The 22,232-nt window shown below is 35.5% G+C and overlaps 2 protein-coding genes, 1 non-coding gene and 1 pseudogene across 4 annotated transcripts; 3 read left to right on the top strand and 1 right to left on the bottom strand.

Moving 5' to 3' along the window:
• The first annotated feature begins 3,622 nt into the window (after positions 1–3,622).
• Positions 3,623–7,855, top strand: LOC143588177 (cytochrome c biogenesis protein CCS1, chloroplastic-like; annotated as a pseudogene). Its single transcript, XR_013145056.1, has 8 exons — positions 3,623–4,066; positions 4,882–5,129; positions 5,208–5,319; positions 5,721–5,994; positions 6,120–6,384; positions 7,138–7,293; positions 7,476–7,559; positions 7,657–7,855. The product of XR_013145056.1 is annotated as a cytochrome c biogenesis protein CCS1, chloroplastic-like (transcript).
• A 53-nt stretch (positions 7,856–7,908) lies between these two features.
• TRNAR-CCU (transfer RNA arginine (anticodon CCU)) lies at positions 7,909–7,981 on the bottom strand. Its single transcript has one exon. It is a non-coding gene; the product is annotated as a tRNA-Arg (tRNA).
• An 8,616-nt stretch (positions 7,982–16,597) lies between these two features.
• On the top strand, positions 16,598–17,254 carry LOC143588176 (uncharacterized). The gene has a single exon (XM_077069254.1). The coding sequence runs from the start codon at positions 16,598–16,600 to the stop codon at positions 17,252–17,254; it is 657 nt and encodes a 218-aa protein (XP_076925369.1).
• A 1,105-nt stretch (positions 17,255–18,359) lies between these two features.
• On the top strand, positions 18,360–19,016 carry LOC143588175 (uncharacterized). Its single transcript, XM_077069253.1, has one exon. It carries the CDS (start codon positions 18,360–18,362, stop codon positions 19,014–19,016), a length of 657 nt encoding a protein of 218 aa, XP_076925368.1.
• The last annotated feature ends 3,216 nt before the right edge of the window (positions 19,017–22,232 follow it).

Below are 22,232 nucleotides of genomic sequence, written 5' to 3'. Positions count from 1 at the left end.
ATGGGATGTTGTATGTTCCGATCGGATACACATTTGGTGCTGAATGTTTAAAATGACTCGATCCGTGGTGGTTCACCATACGGTGCTGGTGTATTTTTCAGGCGATGGGACTAGAGAACCGAGCCAAAGAGAACTTGAGCTTGCACAACACCAGGGTAAGTAATATGGCTAAGATTGTCAAAAGATTCGGATCTAACTCAAACACTATGACGAAAAAGGCTAAAATCGAAAGCGTACATCTTTTAGTACATAAGCTACAAGTTATTACAACAAAGATTTAATTATTATTTTTGAAAATGGGTTAGTAAGGTAAAACCCTTTTCAATTTCCATTTATTTGTCACCCAATTTGTGATTGTATGTGTGTTGATAAGAACATTATTTACATTATTATATTAAGTAGAAGAGTTGTGTTGTGAATTTATATTTTTCTTTTCTTTTATCATATTTGTATTGTGTAATTTAATTAAATACATAAAAGGTATTAAATAATAAGGAAAATAGTTAAGAAATTGAAATAAATACATTTGTTTAATTTGATATTTTAGTGGAACTATTAGTTGGCATGTTTGCACCAATGTACATAGTCATGTTTAAAAGAAAATGATTGGTCAAATGTTGAACATGGTACATGCTGCTTAAATCATTATAAAATTGAAAATAGATAACAAAACGCGTCAGTTTGGAAACTTCTGCTGGTATTAACAACTTTGTTAAAAGTTTTGCTAAATAATAATATAAAAAGAGGACATTTACTGATTTACTCATAAACCATGAAAATTACTCGCGTAAAATGTACTTTTTAACCAATAGTGACCCAAGTTAAGCAATTAAGACAACTTAACTTTTGTTTAGTGTTAGCAATTAGACTTTTGTAAAGGTGGTAGTTAGATGGACTCATGGAACATGGAAGGCAATGTCTTCATTATCGCATGGTAGTTGAGTTGGACACTTGACTGAATTTATTTTTAACGATTAACAATAAAACTTGCATTAACTTACTATTCTACCAAAATAGTATAGCAAGGTCTAACAAACCAGGTACATATTAACCGTCCAATGGTTCACAAAATATTTCTCATGTAAATAAGAAAAGTTTTCTACTCTACTAAGAGGATTTTGATGTTATAACTTTAGATTTTTTTTAACATGAAAACTTACCCCTAAATTTACACGGCACTGCAAACAATGAAACTCGATACTTCACAACTTGGAAAGACTTACCCATATCTAAAAATAAAAGCATTTGATATCATTGATGCAAGCCCTTTGGTTCATAATTTTGAATTATCAATATATACACTTTCTATAATTGGATGGTTTATGTAATTTATCCCTCCAAAATTTCATTAATCACAATAGTAGGCCCACATACATAGTCTTTGGAGAATCGGATATACTTTTACCCCTCTTAAAAGAAGAAAGTTCGAGAACCCCCCCCCCCCACACACACACACCACCAACACACACACATCAAAAGACGGCTGGAAACTTCATATTTTCCATCGAACAGTCGGTCACCAGAAAATTAACTTGGGTTCATGAGTGATTTCGAGTGACAACAAGTACTCACATGCCATCTATAATAGTAACCGCTCCTTTTGGTAATTGTCTAAAAAGTTGATATGCATTGCCTAATTAGCGTTGTTCTCCAAACTTTGCACATTACTTATCAATTTGATACAAAAGGATGTGTGGCCTAATGGTCAAGTTGTGTAGGAAAGACATATTTTTATGTGGTTGAGGTTTAAAACATATTTATATGTATGATTAGATGTTGTGTTTTAGCCGTCCTAACAAATATTATCAGTATGATGTCATTCACGGATTTGCGACCTTTTCTTATATGAGAAAGCAAGTACATTAGTATGCATAATGATAATTAAAAATGATAAATATTTCTCAAGTCCTACCAATAGTTTTGTTATGAGTGAGATTATACCGGTATATTTGTCTATTTGTGAAAACCTCTTTGTAGTGAACTAGTGTTAAGTTGATTAAAAATAAATTTGGGCCTCCATATGTTTATATAAACTCTTCAACAAGGCACCTTCGGCCCTTTTAAAGCAAAGCCCTTCCAATTATTTTTGTCCATTTGACTTTAAAGTAAGGCCTAGAAGTATACCTTAGCATCAATGACGTTTAAAGCTGAGTTGGCAAGGTTACGAGTGGCATATCACTCCCTTCATGGATTAAGAGCGTTAAATGCAATGTGGGTTAAAACATTAATGGGCCTTAAAATCATCTTCACACACAACCACAATAATTTATAATCAATTTAACATTAAATAAAGGGAGGTAAATGGGGGGTTAAACAATATTCTTATGGTGATGTGGAGTGAAATGTGGTAAAATAGGTGATGTGATGCCCATGTGGAGTTAAGATGCTCGAATAATGCAGGTGAAACTTGAAAGCATGAATCCAGTAGTCTATTAAAAAACCGACTTCATTTATGGCATGCTAAAAAACCTAGCTATTCGACCCTTTACTTTAAATCAATTCGGGTTACCTGGGTTTTGCCGAAACAAACTATCCATTTATAAGTCTGATTAACTGGTTACGGTTGATTTCAGCACCCCTAGTTTCACTGAAGTTTATTATTTACATATTTGTGCATTTGAGTAACAATTTTAGATCTGCCATACAAACAAGAATATTATTGTACAAACATTACGAATTGAAAAAAATGGACGCAATGACTTTTTGTAATTAGTCTAGATATTAATTACACTAAATAGAGTAATTAAAATACATGTAGTTCACGAAAGTACATAAACCTATTTTGGTATTGTTTGACACGAAAATAGCTATCTTCTTGTTGATGAGGATGGCGATAACATTGAATTCAACACTTTAATAGCTCGAAAATTATTGCCGACTTTTATTTCAAAAAAAAAGAGAAAGAAAAATATTTGGAAATTGATGTTTGATTATAGAATTCGGAAAGCATGCGGTTCATTGCAAGGAGATGCCTGGGGTTCAAATACCGACATGATTGGGTGTGGGACGTTCTTTGGACATCTTAAGGCGAGCTGGATATCAGCTGAAAAGGAAGCCCCCGTAAACTTCATTACAGACCCCACGGAAGGGAGATCCACTCTTACGACCGGCAGATTTTGCTCGTCTTTGGTTGGGCCGGGGGAAAACACGCTTGTGTTGACCTCACAGGGGTATCTCCCTTAGCTGGTTTGAGGGATAATGGGTTTGTAGCTGGGCAAGCAATGAAAATGGCTGAAACGAAGAAGGTGGAGAAACATGCTAAAGCCTGCGAAGAGAACCAACATGTTTTTGTCCCTCTGGCTTTTGATACATAGCAATGTGTCGACTCAAAAGGGGCAGGGGTATGTCTTTAGCAGGTTAGGGTTTGCAATTCAGAAAGGGTGGTGGCGGCGCAGCTTGTTGCCCGCCTACCTGCTATATTGATGTAATATCTATGTTTCTATATATTGTAGTTGGATCTTTTTAAAAAAAAAAAATAAAAATTATAGAATTATGTAGTATTGAATTATGTTCTGAGTTGAAATCGTATTTTATAAACTATCAGCCGGTATTACCATTTATCATGGGCCAGGTAGTTTTTTAAAACATTGATTATATCAAGTCAAGATACGAGTGGCCACGATATCCCCGCGAAATCTAATCAACGTAACCGAAACAAAAAAAAATCTCTCATTTTGGATAAAACCAAAGGGTCGTTATGCATAACAATTAACACTCGATTGATTCTTCAACAATGGAGACTCTTGTTCTAACTCTTAACCCACTTAAACCCCAACCTCATCTCTTCAATTATCAAACCCACAACCGCACCAGATGTTTCATTTCTTACAAACTGTCATCGCAGCCGTCAAAAGACACGACAAACAACAAAACCAACAAGGTTGTTGTCCCTGGTCCAGCACCGTTACTGTCGGAGGAAGTTAAACCTCAACCTCCGGCAGTGAAGAACTCCGGCGGCGGGGTGTTGGTAATGGTAAAACGGTTGAGTAAAAGATTGCTTTCGGGTCTTGCTAATTTGCCTCTGGCTATTGGTGAGATGTTCACCATTGCTGCTTTGATGGCTTTGGTACGTTCTTTTTACTTTATAATTTGGTTTGACTTTTATATCCCAGCAAGGATTGAAACATACAAACAATGACTGACTTCACAAAAGTCAATTTAGATTGTTTTTTTAGGTGCTAAGAGTAGTATGATATATTGAATTTCGGTTCATGAGTAAACAAGTATACCTAGGCCTTTCGACGAACGGACAGTTCGTTTGCGTTCATTAATCTACGTGTGTTTAAGTTCGCTTACGTTTATTAATATATTCGATTAAATCTTTTGGCCCGTTACAACTTGGTATAGTTTTAATAATTTCTTAGGCGCAACACGTTCTTCACATTACTTGTAACTAGTATTCGCTCGTTCAGCTAGTTCGTTCATGTATATTGTTAACAAACGAACATAAACCAACACTGACATGTTCATTTTCTTAACAAACGTACACGGACAAGAAAATCCTATTCATTTAGTTATTCGTGTTTGATCATTTGTTCGGTTAAAGTTAAACGAACGAACACAAACATACTCCATTCGTTTTCATTTGGCTTGCTTACACAACTAAAAATAGCTAAACAGGTTGAAAGTCGCATAAAGTCTGTTTTTCAAACGGCCCGGAAGTCACACGAACTCTATTTTTAATGCACACACTCTTCTAATCGTCTTATTCAAATATTTGGATAACCAATATAATGAAAGTACTTAATAATAATTATTAACACATAAATTACTTATAGATGCTTTTCTGAACAGTTTGTGGACCAACCCATTTCGCCCATTCAAAAATACGACTCATTTCAAACTGAACCTGTTTTGACTTACCCGCCCCTACTGAACTAGGCTCATCTTTATGCAACTGTTTATGCAGGCACTGCAATAGACCAAGGCGAGAATCCGGAATACTATTTCCAAAAATACCCCGAGGATAATCCAATCCTAGGATTCTTCACGTGGAGATGGATACTCAACTCTAGGATTTGATCATATGTTTTCATCTCCTGTATTTCTTGGAACTTTAATATTATTGGGAGCATCTCTAATGGCTTGCACATACACCACTCAAATCCCATGGTCAAAGTAGCAAGAAGGTAAATGTTATTATTGTTACTATTTTTTATCTTAGCTAAATATATTTTTGTCATTTGGCTTAAATCACTATTTTGCAGATGGTCTTTCTTACATTCGGCTAACTCAATTCGAAAGCTGGAATATTCAGATTCTCTGCCTAAAGCCTCGGTTCAGGATTTAGGTGTCGTTTTATCGGGAGCTGGATACGAGGTATATAAAGGGTGTTTTTGAGTTTGTATTTTGGAACTCTTTATTTGATTATCAGTTTATCAGAGGCTTGAATTCATAATATCAATAAGTTATAATTTGGATAACCATATTCCAGTTCTGATTATCTAATGTTGGATTTCATTTAGGTAGTAACAAAACTGATTTGTCTTATGATACAATAAAATTACCTATTTATCCTTTCTTTTAACATTATTTGAGGATACATTTACTCTCATTTCATAAAGATTTAAACTTTTCTTATGAAATGAGAGTAAATATTCAAAATTTGAACTCAATTTTTTAATACTGGTTTGGGTCTTAAAGAATCTCACCCTTTTGAATATTATAAGCGGGCAGCGTAAACATTTATAATAAACTAATAATCCTACATTTGTTCTTAGGTGTTTCTGAAAGGGCCATCTTTATATGCATTCAAAGGGCTAGCGGGTCGGTTTGCACCAATCGGTGTGCACATAGCCTTACTCTTGATAATGGCGGGTGGGACCTTCAGCGCTATTGGAAGCTTTAAAGGCTCTGTAACGGTCCCACAAGGTTTGAATTTTGTTATGGGAGATGTGTTAGGCCCGAACGGGTTCCTTTCTACACCTACTGAAGCATTTAACACCGAGGTTCATGTTAACCGGGTTCTATATGGATTACTATGATAGCGGTGAGGTGAGGATAGTTTTTTTTAGTAGGTTTGGTAAACGAACCAAACAACATGTTTGTGTTTGTTCATTTAAAGCACGTTAAGAATGAAATAGCCCGTTAACATGTCTTGTTTCATTATTGTGGTATAGGTTTCACAATTCCACACGGATCTTTCTTTATTTGATATTAATGGGAAGGAAGTAATGAGGAAAACAATAAGTGTAAATGACCCCTTAAGATATGAAGGGGTTACCATATATCAAACTGATTGGGGCATTTCCGCGCTTCAATATTAAAAGACGACGAAGGCCCGTATAACCTAGCGGTTGCACCGTTGACCGTCAATGGAGATAAGAAGCTTTATGGAAGCTTTTTGCCTATTGGAAATGGCGAGTCAACGGATGTCAAAGGAATGTAAGATTTGTCTTCTTCTATTTTTCTCTCAATGAACTAATTACACAGATGATCCTTGCGGTATGCTCATATTGCAACTTTAGTCCCCATGTTTCAAGTTTGCAGGTTTAGACCGATAGTTTGTCAAACCGTAAGTGGACAAGCATTAACTTGTTCTGTTAGTTTTTTTTAAATGACAAAAAATACTCTTACACTAAAAAAAATGAAAAAGATATATAATATTGTTGGTCTCGCCTACAAATTAAAAAAAAACAAAATATAGTATAAAAAAGGTGGGGCCCACCACCCACCTACATCATCTTCTTTAACCTATACCACATAACCACCTATTTTGGTCATTTCACATGCACATAATGAAAAAAAGTTAATTTTAATCATTCTATGGACTAATGGTGTTATGTTCGTGCAAACAGTTGGTCTAAGCATGTAGTTTTTTAAACTCGGGGACTTAATGTTTAATCATCCATGTAGTTAAGTTCTTTTTTAGATGTGACAAAATGGGTAGCGGGTCAAAGTGCATTAAAGTCAAAATAGGTGTATGTATTGGTTGCGAGTACCATTATGATGAAACAATAGAACTTTAGACCTTTTTAACCCGTTTGCCCATTCGAACCTTTTCAGATTTAGTTAGTTTTCTACATTTGACCCGGGTTCGATGCAAACGGGGTGACTTTTCCATCTTGACTTTATAGTTTGAACTCCCATTATTCTTTGTCAAAGATTGAAACTTTATCTTTTTTTTTGTTAACCCAGATCAATGCTTCTTCGTGATCTTCAATCGGTTGTGTTATATGATCAAGACGGCAAATTTGTTGGGGTCCGTAGGCCAATTCGAAGCTTCCGATTGAAATTAACGGTACCAAAATCGAAATTGTGGATGCAATTGGCAGTAGTGGACTTGATATGAAGGTAATAATATAATGTTGTTTTTGACACAAAACGTGTCAGGTCAAATGGGATTGGTCTGATTTTCTCTGAAAACTGTATAGTGTTAATAAAAATCTATTTGTTTATTAAACTGATTTAGAAGGTTTTGACCCGTTTCATGTATAGCTTTGACCCGTTACTGAGACTAAGTTGCATGTGTACAGACTGATCCTGGTGTGCCGATTGTTTATGCTGGATTTGGCGCGTTAATGCTTACCACTTGCATTAGTTATCTATCACATACACAGGTACGATTTTGCATGACTCCGAAAACAGGGCAAAGTCAAAAAATCACATTTTATCTTTTGACTTCTGAAAACTCAAACTATGCATTTTGTTTGACAGATTTGGGCTTTACAAGATGGAACAAATGTAGTAGTCGGAGGCAAGACTAACCGAGCCAAGTATGAGTTCCCTGATGAGATGAACCGAGTGCTAGATCGGGTGCCTGAAATAAACGAACCGTCTGATGTTATTTGTGGCTAAGAAACAAGACAATGAGAATTATTTTTGGAGATTTGATTTATTCAAATATAGAAGTGTATATATACCAGATTTTATAAAAATTTTGCTTAAAAAAGTGTTACCAAAATATCACGCGCCAGGAAGGGGTCGAACCTTCGACTTTCTGCTTAGGAAACAGACGCTCTATCCACTGAGCTACAGGCGCTTTGTTTCGTTGTTAAAAGCAAATAAAGATTACATATTGTATCCTAACCTTGAGACAATTAATCCTTTTATGTGTCGTAGCTTTCTCTCAATATTATTGAAAGTTGAAACACTGTGTTAAATGATTATTTGATTCTAATGACATCCTACTATATAATCATACATTGTTGAGATTTTTTTATTATATATTTTTATTTTTGAAACACGTATCTTGATTCTTAAACTTTACAATAACTTTTAAGTGGAATGATATTAGATTACACATTTAGATATAATATAAAGAAATTACTACTGATACTAACACTAATTCAATAAAATATAGCAATAAAAATCAAAAATCACACACGCAAAGACATATACCAGCACTTTGTCACGCTCCGCTTAAATTCAAGCTGCTACGTCTCAAAAAATTGAATTTTTCTAGCAAAGTTTTCAATCTTCACAACCTTAGAAAATTCTGGACTATGGATAGCGATGATCACGATATTTGGACTCATTTTGACAATTTGGACATCTAAACTAATTCAGGTTAAGTCCGTCACACGTGTATAAGATTGGAAATGTACATAAAATTAACAAAATCAAACTAGAAGATTTTTATATTCTAAAATGATTACAGTTTAATGATTACCTCTACTTTTGGTTTGATTGAGCATGGACACTTGATTTGAATTTGGAAAAACAACCAATCTTTTGCTAAGTAGGATAGAAACACATAGAAGCTTTTCAGAAACCAACACCACCAACAACTATTGTCTAAATCGCTCAAAGTCTTTTGCTTTTGGCTTCTTGAAAGGTCCCTCCATTTGCATGATTATTTCGAATCTCGGTACTATTATTACCATATCACTAATCATATTGTTATTGTTTGCCTATTCTTCAATCAAGGTATTTGAGCATTTCTTAATTTTGTTTTGATGAATAAATGACTTGTTAAAATTCTTACGTGAAGGAATTTGAATAAATACATTCCAGTACATATATTTCTTAAAAAACCATTTTAATCTTAGGAATTTAGATTCCAATTTCAAAATACTCAATAAAATGTTGATTAGTTCTTCATGATAGTAATGAAAATATGATAATAACATAAACATGTGATAATATGCCTATATGTTGCAGTAGGGAGAGCGGTAACTGCAGCTAGAAAATATGTAGATGACATGTTTGTCAGCTTAATCGAGTTCTCCTTTAGGATGTATGGTTAAGGATGGGGTTACGGTTTTTAGAGGAACTCGGTTTTAGGAAGAGGAGGCACACAGAATTCTTGTATGTGTGATTACGTTATTATGTTAATCTTTATCTCTCGCAATTTGCACCCAATGAGAAACCCTTTATTAGTTAATTAAGAGAAATATGGTTTATCAATTCTACCAAACTAATATATATGATTATAACGACCACACATAAATAAATATATGATTATATTTATTCTTACATTCTCCCATTTGGCCGCCTCGGAACCCCAACGCCTCGATTTTAGCTAGTCAAAGCTTCAAGCTTGTAGTCCATCAAAATTGCCCAAAATCTAGTCGAGATTCGGTCCAAATTGGACCAAATTGGTTAACTGGGGCGAATTCATACCTCAATTTGAACCAAAATCAAACTGAATTTGGATCGTATGTGATGAGAGGGAGAGGAGTGCATTGGTTTTTAATAACCCAACTATTATCATTTGGTCGATGTCGGTTCTAATTAACGAATTGTCTAATAATGATCCACCTTTTATCGTATTTTTTTCCAATGGTGAATGGTCCGCGGCTAACAGAATTTTAAAGCCATTAGTTGTAGGTCACCTGAAAAATATATTTGGCTAGAAAACTCACAATTTTTTTTTCCGGAAAACTCAACATTTTCGTCCCAAACATCTTTGTAACCTTAGATTGAAGTCATTGAACCTATGAACCATTTTCTAGTAAAAGCCCCCAATTATTGAGGTCATCAGAACCCTAGAACGATCGCCGGAATTGGTTAATGGTGCTCAAGTGGTGATGGTTGGCTGGTGGTGAGTTAGCTGGTGGTGGTGGTGTTCATGTTTTGCTCATATTGAGTTTTCAGACATAAAATGCGACTTTTCAAGCCAAAAGCGTTTTTCCGGCGATATGCAAGTAACGATGTTAGAATTCTGTTAGCCGCGAACCGTTGGGAACAAATACATTAAAAGATGGACCGTCAGCAGCCAACCCATTAGTTGGGATTGGCAGCGACCAAAAGATGACAGTTGTGATTAATAAAACCAATATACATTTAGTTAACAAGTTGTAACTTGGCTAAAATAAACGATCCCAAACACCCACCCGAGTAATTGAAGAAAGTAGGGTAAAAGCTTAAAACTTGTATATATACCTCCAACTTTAGAAGTTTATTTTAGATATTTTATATTTAACCCCATTCTACTTTACTAATCAGCACCCCATCTTTCGACTAGCGTCTAACGATTTATATAACATGTGCTTTACTTTTGGTTTAATTGACCATCAACACTTGATTTGAATTTGGAAAAATATCCAAAGTAGGGATTTAAACATATAGAAGCTTTTCAAAAACCACCACCACCAACCACTGTCTAGTCTTTTGCTTTTGGCTTCTTAAACGGTCCCTCCATTTACATAGTTATTATATGGAATCTAGCTTGGTATTATTAATATCATATCACCAATAATATTGTAATTGGTGGCCTAATATTTATTCGAGTTATTTGAGCATTCTATAATTTTGTTTTGAAGATTGAAACACTCGTTAAAACATGCTAGTGTAATGGTTCTACCGAAGTTATAGTATGGAGTTTTATACACAACAAGGTGTGAATAACCTCTTAATACACAATCTCGTAAACGGGCATGTGTCATATGTACCAATTTACAAGCTTTTTAAGTTTTAATATCTAACCACCATCACGTTCACACGGAGGGCTAGCAGACAACCCCCATCGCATCAACTACCTTGTCTCAACAAAGTATGGTAAAACATATTGGTTTGCGATAAAAAGTGAGGCTCACCCGCAACACTACAGGTTGGGAGAGCGACCTATGTGTCACGCCCCGCCAAGGCGTAAACGCGGGCACGTGACGTCATGAATATCGTAAGTATATGATTATCACAAACATAGTAATATTAGGATACCATTAGTTTTCAAAAGAGTTTTACACACCATGAAATATTTTTAACAAGATAGTTATACATAATAAGAGATTTCTCGTATATGACCCATATATCAATCGGGTTATACATCTGAAATCCCTCCAAAATAGGTATCCTAATTATTTCTTCATGGTCCCGGTTCCATGATTTCCTTACAAGCTTGTTAATTCCCTGAAAGAAACATATGATTTAAAAGGTCAACACAATGGTTGGTGAGTCCACAAGTTTTAAGACTCGATATAAAATCACGTTATTTATAAAACGTTGAATCAGTTCACAAATAAGTATACGATAATAATTTGAAACAAATACGCTAATCCTTCGTAGACTACGCTAAATCTACGAATTAATATACGTCCTATGAGCATATAACCAAACCACGACTTATATCCGTTTTGCCCTGTTCAAATCTCACAGATGGAATATACGCACCCTGTTTCGATGCAATATCGGAGGTTAGCGCGACCAACCTAAAATAGGGGGGAATGTCAAGGCCAATAGACTATTCGTATATTCATGTGGCTAACTACGTTAACTAATTGTTATATTATGCAAGCAAGGGACTTATAGCACTACATAGTTCAACTCAAGTTCGTATAAGGATCGGTTGTTTTGTTTCTAACTATCGTATAAAGCAGTTGTGTATGTCCCCCCCCCCCCCCCCAGTTGAAAGCAATAAAAACAGTAAAACGGGGGTCGTGGAACTCACCTTGTGAGTTCAGTGGTTGATTTGCTAGCAATTTTAGATTAATCACAGTTCCGCTGCCTTCACACGTCCTAAACGCGTAAGGTCAGTTAGTTCATTATCAACTCGCAAGTCGGTTTATATCAGTCTCTTTCACCCAACTAGCCGTTTCGTTTATTATATTTGTGTCGGTTGCTTTCACCAACCGAGCGTTTCGTTTGTTATATTTGTGTCGGTTGCTTTCAGCAACCGAGCGTTTCGTTTGTTATGTTTGTGTCGGTTGCTTTCACCAACCGAACGCTCCGTTTAATTTCTGGACGACCCGTTGATGATAAGTTTTTATATTCTTTTTGAAAATAAATATTTATATATATAGTTATATAAATATCAAGATTATAATTCTTATTGGTGTCGGTGTAAATTTGGATATAACATGTTTGTTTGGGCGAGTAATAAATATATTTTAAAATTATATATTTTGTCTAGATAATTCTTCCTTAAGTTACGTCAAATATTTTTGTGAATCATAATATGTTTATATTTTCGTTCAAAAATTTTAAAACCGACTTTATATATAGTTTTGTTCATTTAACTTGTAAAAATATTACTTTTACGTCTAACAAATATATACTTATCACCAAACACTTATATTTATGTAAAACTATCGTTTGACACAAAATGTCCTCATAAAAAAATGATATTTATTATTTGTAAATTTTATAACATGGAACTAGTTAAAACCATAATTAAGTTTTATAAATTAAATGAACGTATTTCCAACATAAAAACTTATAAAAACCACTTTTGTTTATTTGAAGTTATAAAATACATTTGTGGCTTGAATACATATGTTCAATACTTAAAATCAATATTTTTTTATAAAGAAAAATATATATATCTTTTCACTTATAACTCCATAAAACTATATTTTTATACTAAAATGGTATAAAATCTCCATACGTCCACATTTCACCCAAAACCATAAATCTATATATCCTTTTCACAAATCAAGCTCATAAACTTTTAAACTCATGCTTAGCTCATTTTTTTTTATATAATTAAAACTATATATAGTTTTATAGGTTTATATTCCATCTTTCAAATATACAAAATCGTGTGCATAATTTATACCAAAACCCATCTTTTAACAACATGAATTTATTTGCTATTTTTAGAACTTTGTAAACACACTATAAAGAAAAACCTATTTTTCTAGCAAATATATAAACAACATTCTTAAATAAATACATTTAGTGATTTGATTATTTATTTATTTTCATTTTTTTAAAGTATGACAACATGCATTTAATTACTCTAATCAAATCTTAGAAATATGTAAACTACATTTGAGCATGCTTTTAACCCATATCATTTACCCCTTTCAAGTCCCTTAGGTATTTTTCAAGTATAATGAGTTTATATTCATGGTTACAAGTTTTCTTTAACATGTTAAGTGGGTAAATTTTTAGTTGGGTGTTGAAACTAACATAAACATAATATATAAAATATAAAGATAGGTTTAGAAGAAATTAGCTCACTTAGCACTAGGATTAGAGATTAAAAAGAAAATTTGAAGATCTTGAGCTTGATTTCCACTTCTTAGAGCATCCTAACCCATTGTTGTTATCTTTGAAATATCTTCAAAATAATATGTATTTGTGTTGTAGAGCCAAGAAGAGAGTTGGGTGGTGTAAATGGGTGTCGGGTTTGGGGCGTGAGAAGGAGAGACAACCGAATGTTTTGGTTTTGTGGGTGCAACTAAATATGGTTTTGTTTCATAAGTCTTATTATATATAGATAAAGTTTAGTATGGTTGAGTTCTTATGATATTATAAATAAGATAGTGGAAGTTGAGTGTGCAATAGGTGAAAGGAAGAAAACTCAAAACATGGAGTGATGGGGTGATAATGTTCACAGTTTAGGTGGAGTGGGTTGGATCAAATCTTCAAATGTGATGGGTGAAAAGGGTAGGGGTAGGTGATGGTGATTGTTGAAAGATTTGTTTGTTGAAAATATTGACCCATTGCTTGTGACTCCATAGTTACACCTATTTAAGTCTTTGATATAAATATAAGGTGTATGCGTGTATTATTTTCCAAGGAATAATGGTCGTGAGTTTTGTTTTGTAATTCAAATCAGGATTAAATTTGTTATTTAATGGCATTTAATATTTACTTTCAAGCAAATTGACATTTATTAATAGTATGCATTTAGATATTAGAATTATTTGTGTGCGAGATTTTTTTTATGAAGATTATTCACTACTTATAACTTAAACGTTCGTAAGTTCGCGTAGGATTTTAAATATAGCAAACGCTCATAGTTCGTTTCGTGTTCGTTGTCGATAATAGAAATAGTTATAAAATATAATCGTATTACATAAAACTCCAACTCCTAGTTTGTTTATATATATGTGTGTGTGTGTGTGTGTATGTATATGTATTCGTGTTGTTTAAAAGTATCACCAACGTCCATGTTCGTCAGACCAAATCCGAAATTTTGAGTAATTTAAATAAATAAAAATAAATTACTTGTATGCAATGTATCATGCATATGCGGCCTATGCTAGACTCGTCGTGATTAAACTTAACAAAATTTAATCATGTGGGAATTAACATTAAGAAATCATATTTAGGCATTGTACGGAAAATGACATGTTTTACGGAGTGTCACACTATGGCAACACTAAAGGTTTGGAGAGCGACCTATGGTCTGTACAGATGAAAAGGGCAATAAATAAGAGAAAATGTTGAGTTCACTGAGTATCCACAAAACTCGTATAGTCGTATATGTTGAACTGCAAGGAAAAAGATGGGACAACTATCATTTGAATAATTATAAGTACAAACTTGTGAGAAACATATTGACGGAATTTACATTTCACCAACTTCTGCTAATCGGTAATTGGTCTCCACAAACAGTTGGTGATCAAATTTAGACTACCAACGTTAACAAATCATGTCTAAAATGTCAGTGTTGGAATCTCAACTTAAAATGTCAATATTGGAAAGGTTAACATAAAAGTCACTTATGTAAAATGAATTGTTATTATATATATATGTAGGCACTAGCCATCATCCAGATAGATGCTGGCCAAGACCTTCGAAGACAACATCTAAAAGAGATCCCAAGTTCAGACACAACCACGGCACACATTTAGTATGTTGCCACACTGCAGAGGATGTGCGTGTCATTAGTACAAGCTAGAAAACGTAGTTGGGATGAACATAAGCCATAACATGGTGTGAAAATGTCGAATACCATAAGAAGACGTACAAAACTTTAGTATGCATTGCTACAATATATTTATTGCCAATACTACTCTCTTTCTAATCATAATATCACTCTTAGGGCGTGTTCGTTTCACATAATGGAATGGAATTGGAATTTGCATAGGATTTGGAATTAGAAGGAATTGGATTTGTAATCTAAATATTCCTATAGGAATTGGAATTGAAATGAATTGAAATCCAATTCCATTTTTGATGTGTTCGTTTGACAAATGAATCGGAATTGAGTTTTTTTTTTTTTTTTTTTTTTTTTAACGAGGATAACGTCGGAAACATTTTAGTCTCTTTAGATTTTTTGTTTTTTATTTATATTTTGCGTTATAATTTTTTTTATTAATTTTTGAATTTTTTAATGGGTTTTCTATTAAGATCAAAAACCCCTCAAAAAAGTATTCAAAAATAATAAAAAAAAATTCATAAATCAAAATATAAATTAAAAACCAAAAAAGTAAAAAAACTAAAATGTTTTATTCGTTGTCTTCGTTAGCGCAAAAAAAAAACTCGAGAAAAGATTCCAATGAATTCCTCTACATGTTGGGAGGATTTGAAATCCTTGTATTTTAAGGAATTTGAAGGAATTGAATTCCAATTCCAATTCTTTGAACCGAACACACTAAAATGGAATTAAGATTCCAATTCCAATTCCAACGAAACGAACACGCCATGTCATGAGATTTTAATTTCAATTCCTTTGAATTACGAATTCTGTGAAACAAACACGCCCAGTCTTAGATAATGTGTTATGGTTCATTTTCATCATTCTCTATCACCCGTCATTTATGTGTCACCTTAGTGTTAACTTATATTCCTTCCTAATTCAACTCCACTGATCAACCAACTTAAACAAACACATAATGTTATAATCAAGCCGTACGATATAAACATTGTTTCAACTAACTACCATAACGATCTACCAAATTACTTCATCTTTTCCCCCCTCTTTATTACAAATAAAAAAAAAGCTGACCCCTCCACCCTCTCAATCTTCCCCAATTCTCTCATATCATTATTATCATTATTATTTCAATCATCATACGCCCTTCTTGCGGTGCGCGCATATAATGTATATATGTGTGAACCCTCAGGTGGGCAAAAGTAAAATTGCACTAATTTTAACATTATTTTACTAATCTCATGAAAATAACGTTAAAAGTGGCGGAAGGTTAATCAGGCATCATGTGGTGGCGTTGATAGCCGAAAGACAAGGGCACATGCACCAATCAGCCGGTGTCCCGATGATTGAGTGCTACGTGCCTTATGTCCAAGGCTTGATGCAAAACTACTATCGAGTCGGGGGTCTCACGGAAGCAGTCTCTATATCCCTATGGGATAGAGGTAAGGCTGTCTACATCTTACCCTCCTCAGACCCTACCATAGCATTGCTATTGGTGGGATATACTGAGTACGATGATGATGATGATGATTTCAATCATCATAAACAAATAATAATAACCCCTCTGTTTCCCCAATTTCCAATTTCCCGGTCGATTTCCGCATTGAAATGTGGCCATACCGAAGAAACAACAACGAAGGCGTATTAACCCCGAAATCACGCCGGGCACCTTCCAGCCCCAATTTCAAACGCCGATCCTTCAAAGACATCGAAACCCTAACCCATGATGACAATAATAACATGATCAACGACGAAACTTCCTCCTCCGGCGACGCCGAAACCAAACGCCCCACCACCGTCTTCCACCGCGTCAATCTCGCCAACCAATTCACCCGCATTTTCTCCGCCCGACCCAAACCCGATATCCCACCCGAAACAACCAAACCCACCACCCCATTACCCGCCAAATCCGGAAAATTCGAAAAATTCGGTCCCCGGGTCACAATACCTGGATCCGAAAAACGGGTCGTGGTCTACATGACCAGCCTCCGCGCCGTCCGGTCCACATTCGAGGCCTGCAGGATCGTCCGATCGATCCTCCACGGGTTTCGTGTCCCGATCGACGAACGAGACTTGTTAACGGACTCGTCGTTTTCCGACGAAATTAGAAAAATAATGGCGCAAATTGGGCAAGGGAAGCGGGACGACAAGCGAGTACCATTGCCTCGGGTGTTTATCCGCGGGCGGTATATTGGCGGGGCGGATGAGATCGTGGAGTTGCACGAGATGGGGGAGTTGAGAAGCTTATGTCCGGGTTGCCGGTAGCGCCCGCGGGTGTTTGTGATGAGTGTGGCGGGTTTAGGTTTATTTTGTGTGAGGAGTGTAATGGGAGTCATAAGTTACCGTTGGATGATGGTGGCTTTAGTACTTGTACGTTGTGCAATGAGAATGGTCTCATCAGGTGCCCATCTTGTTTGACATGTTGTATTTTAAGGAATTTGAAGGAATTGAATTCCAATTCCAATTCTTTGAACCGAACACACTAAAATGGAATTAAGATTCCAATTCCAATTCCAACGAAACGAACACGCCATGTCATGAGATTTTAATTTCAATTCCTTTGAATTACGAATTCTGTGAAACAAACACGCCCAGTCTTAGATAATGTGTTATGGTTCATTTTCATCATTCTCTATCACCCTTCATTTATGTGTCACCTTAGTGTTAACTTATATTCCTTCCTAATTCAACTCCACTGATCAACCAACTTAAACAAACACATAATGTTATAATCAAGCCGTACGATATAAACATTGTTTCAACTAACTACCATAACGATCTACCAAATTACTTCATCTTTTCCCCCCTCTTTATTACAAATAAAAAAAAAGCTGACCCCTCCACCCTCTCAATCTTCCCCAATTCTCTCATATCATTATTATCATTATTATTTCAATCATCATACGCCCTTCTTGCGGTGCGCGCATATAATGTATATATGTGTGAACCCTCAGGTGGGCAAAAGTAAAATTGCACTAATTTTAACATTATTTTACTAATCTCATGAAAATAACGTTAAAAGTGGCGGAAGGTTAATCAGGCATCATGTGGTGGCGTTGATAGCCGAAAGACAAGGGCACATGCACCAATCAGCCGGTGTCCCGATGATTGAGTGCTACGTGCCTTATGTCCAAGGCTTGATGCAAAACTACTATCGAGTCGGGGGTCTCACGGAAGCAGTCTCTATATCCCTATGGGATAGAGGTAAGGCTGTCTACATCTTACCCTCCTCAGACCCTACCATAGCATTGCTATTGGTGGGATATACTGAGTACGATGATGATGATGATGATTTCAATCATCATAAACAAATAATAATAACCCCTCTGTTTCCCCAATTTCCAATTTCCCGGTCGATTTCCGCATTGAAATGTGGCCATACCGAAGAAACAACAACGAAGGCGTATTAACCCCGAAATCACGCCGGGCACCTTCCAGCCCCAATTTCAAACGCCGATCCTTCAAAGACATCGAAACCCTAACCCATGATGACAATAATAACATGATCAACGACGAAACTTCCTCCTCCGGCGACGCCGAAACCAAACGCCCCACCACCGTCTTCCACCGCGTCAATCTCGCCAACCAATTCACCCGCATTTTCTCCGCCCGACCCAAACCCGATATCCCACCCGAAACAACCAAACCCACCACCCCATTACCCGCCAAATCCGGAAAATTCGAAAAATTCGGTCCCCGGGTCACAATACCTGGATCCGAAAAACGGGTCGTGGTCTACATGACCAGCCTCCGCGCCGTCCGGTCCACATTCGAGGCCTGCAGGATCGTCCGATCGATCCTCCACGGGTTTCGTGTCCCGATCGACAAACGAGACTTGTTAACGGACTCGTCGTTTTCCGACGAAATTAGAAAAATAATGGCGCAAATTGGGCAAGGGAAGCGGGACGACAAGCGAGTACCATTGCCTCGGGTGTTTATCCGCGGGCGGTATATTGGCGGGGCGGATGAGATCGTGGAGTTGCACGAGATGGGGGAGCTGAGAAGCTTATGTCCGGGTTGCCGGTAGCGCCCGCGGGTGTTTGTGATGAGTGTGGCGGGTTTAGGTTTATTTTGTGTGAGGAGTGTAATGGGAGTCATAAGTTACCGTTGGATGATGGTGGCTTTAGTACTTGTACGTTGTGCAATGAGAATGGTCTCATCAGGTGCCCATCTTGTTTGACATGTTGATAATAATATTTTGGGTTTTCTTATCAATGTGATTTAGATTAGTCATGTAATATACAAAAATCTTAAACACTAAAATATTTAATATGAAATTAATATGTTTAATATTAACGAGTTGATAGTTAGTAAAACTGTACTAACCGAACGTGATAAAATAATAAATGTTAATGTTGAAATAACAGAAATTTTTTTAATAATAATAATAATAATAATAATAAGTTAAAAACACACATGGTGTTAATGTTAAACATTAAGTTAAGTGAAGGGTTAGTTTTGCCAATTTTGAAAACTTGAATTTAAAACCCATAATCAGTTACTCTAAAACTGACTTTCCGGTGAAACATGATCCAACAAATTATTAGATATCATCAAAAATAGATAAAATCGCAAAATTTCGAGCTCAACTCGTTTAGTATATATACACGACATATACAAAGGAAATCTGCATCACAAACAACTTCTTTATCAAACTCAAAAACCTATCCTCTCTCTGTCGTTCACACCTACACCGCCGCCGCCCTGCAACTCACCGGAGAAACCGCAGCCACCGCGTGCCGACGCCTCTGGTAGTCACACACCACGGTTCGCCTCCGATCTCTGTGTTTCTGCGTTAGGCCGCTTCCACCAGGAACTCGCTAAGTACCGCATCCTCCACCGTTGAAGGTAACCGTCTAATAAACGACTGAAATCTGCTAATTGTTTTCTTTCTCGCTGTCCAACTATTTTGAAAACAAAATATTAACATAAGTAAATAACACATAACTATGAAGATATACAACAATGGAGTTGTTTTGACATGGTGTAAAGGTGGGTCGTGGGTGATGGAAGGATTACAAGATCTAATATTTATTATTAATATATTCCATGAAAAATAAATACATAATGTATCTCTTAAGTTAAATAAACAGTTTATAAATAACAAATAATATCAAACATTCATATAGTAATAGTACATGGAATATGAAAATACTTTAATGGAAATATAATCGAAGTAATGACAATAACTGTAGGTTTGCGTGCGACTTAAAGACAGTTCATAATTAGCGTGCCTTTGCTCATCGATTAAGGTACGGATTCCGTGTTTCTCTTCTTTTAGCTTTATATTGTTTTCACCGTTCTCGTAGTGTACGGATTCTGTGGTCTTTTACTTGTAGCGTAAACGTTTTTTTCATCATTCTCATAGTGTACGGGTTTCGTAGCCTTGCACTAGTAGCGTCATATTGTGTCTTCGTTTTCATAGTATATGGGTTGTTGATTCATTAATCGTTTCGTATATTGTAGATTTGTTTCATATTATCGTGTCACCGTTATATATTGCTTATTGTCTTATTGGTCATTGCTTATTTGATAAGTGAAATTGTCATGCATGCGATATACTATATTTTATTGCACTCATTATCGCATGTTCCTAATAGTCCATTGTATATTGACTGATTGTTATTGAGACATATTATATTGATATTGACCATCGTTATTGTATTTTATTTGACCTCAATACCCGAGCATTTATCCACCTATGGGGACGTAGGGCGTCAATTGAGGCACCTTTGACGTGCTCTATCTGTGGCGAAGGGATTAGTCCACAGCGTCTCTATTTTAATGTGCGATGAGAGTATATACTGATTACTGAGAGGCGTATGGATCGATCCCAGGTAAACTGTTACTGGAGTGAGATGGTTAGGTGTGTGTGTCCACATTCCTATCTCACTTAATTACTGGTGCATTAGTCTGCAGCTAACGTACATACTGTTACTGTTACTGGCTCACATGGTTATTTCCATAGATATATTGTTATTGTACTGATTCATAACTGATAGTTCAGCGTATGGTTAGTGTTACCGGCTCATAGACTGTACTTGTGTCTCTTGTGATCGTTTATTGTATTGCATTGTTCTTCACCATTTGTTACTGCTATTTTCCTCCATTAGTGGGCAATTTTTGGCTCATCCGTGTTTCTTTTATTTTGTGTTTCCTTTAATTTGTTACAGGTACTCAAGGGAACCCGGGGAATGTGTGATTGAGAGTAAAAGTAAAAGTCTAGAAGTTGAAAAAGAGGGAACTTAAATAATTTCTTTTGAGTGAAACAACTTTATTTATTTTCGTTGTCAATGATATTGAACCCTTTTTGGTATTGAATGATTTTAAACTTTTAAATTTGGATTTATTTATCGTATCGAGTGACACGTCGGCCCAAACCGGGCTGGGGTGTTACAAGTCAAAAGGAATTTTTTGGTTCAATATGAAGTGTTCTAGGATTTATTGATATTTTTGTAGGGTAAATTGGAATTATAGTGTAGAATGAATGAATGTCTTACGTGATGATAAGGTACTATATACTGGATAGATCTTTGTTGTAGCTCGTAAATGGTTATTAAGAATATCGTGATTATGTGTAACATTTTTACCGAGTATTTATCTTTTCTTAATACTCTGCGATAGTTAAACTTTTGAAGATTATTTGTGATGATAAGAGAATGTAAGATATGTGTTTCATCAAAATAGTGAGTGTATTTCATAAGGTATGGCTATGTTTTCAAAAAGCTTTTTTAGAAGATAATTGGTGGTAGTACACTAGAACCTAGTCAATTGTATTTTTTAGAATACCAATAAACCACCTAGTTAATTTGGTGGTAGTACATAGTCAATTGTATGGATGGTCAAAAGGGTTGCATGGTGCATGATGTTGGAAGTAATTTTCAAACTAATAGGCCCGTCACGTGTAGGTGACCAAGTTAGATTTATTGGGCTCGTGTGATTCATTATTATGTAATGGGTTTTTGGGGTTACAAACTTACAATTAGGGTTTATTATATTTGGTAATGACTTGACTATCAAGTTAGGTTAGTCTATATAAACCAATGCATGGTTAGACATTATGTGTGGTGTGATGTGAGATGCAACCGAGTTGTGGTTCATCTAGAGACACACACACGAAATGTAACCGAGTTAGAGTTCATCTAGATACAACCGAGTTATGGTTCATCAAGAGTCAAACCGAGTTAGGGTTTGATAGATATTGTAATAAGTTTTTTTAGTAAGATTTTTTTAATTAATAAAC

This window comes from Bidens hawaiensis, unplaced genomic scaffold (assembly GCF_021521415.1).
Source record: "Bidens hawaiensis isolate Kalapana, Puna unplaced genomic scaffold, B.hawaiensis_p1.1 tig00036130_1, whole genome shotgun sequence".
Lineage (NCBI taxonomy): Eukaryota > Viridiplantae > Streptophyta > Magnoliopsida > Asterales > Asteraceae > Bidens > Bidens hawaiensis.
Note: the sequence above shows the minus strand (reverse complement) of the source record. Positions and strands in the feature narration are given on the sequence as shown.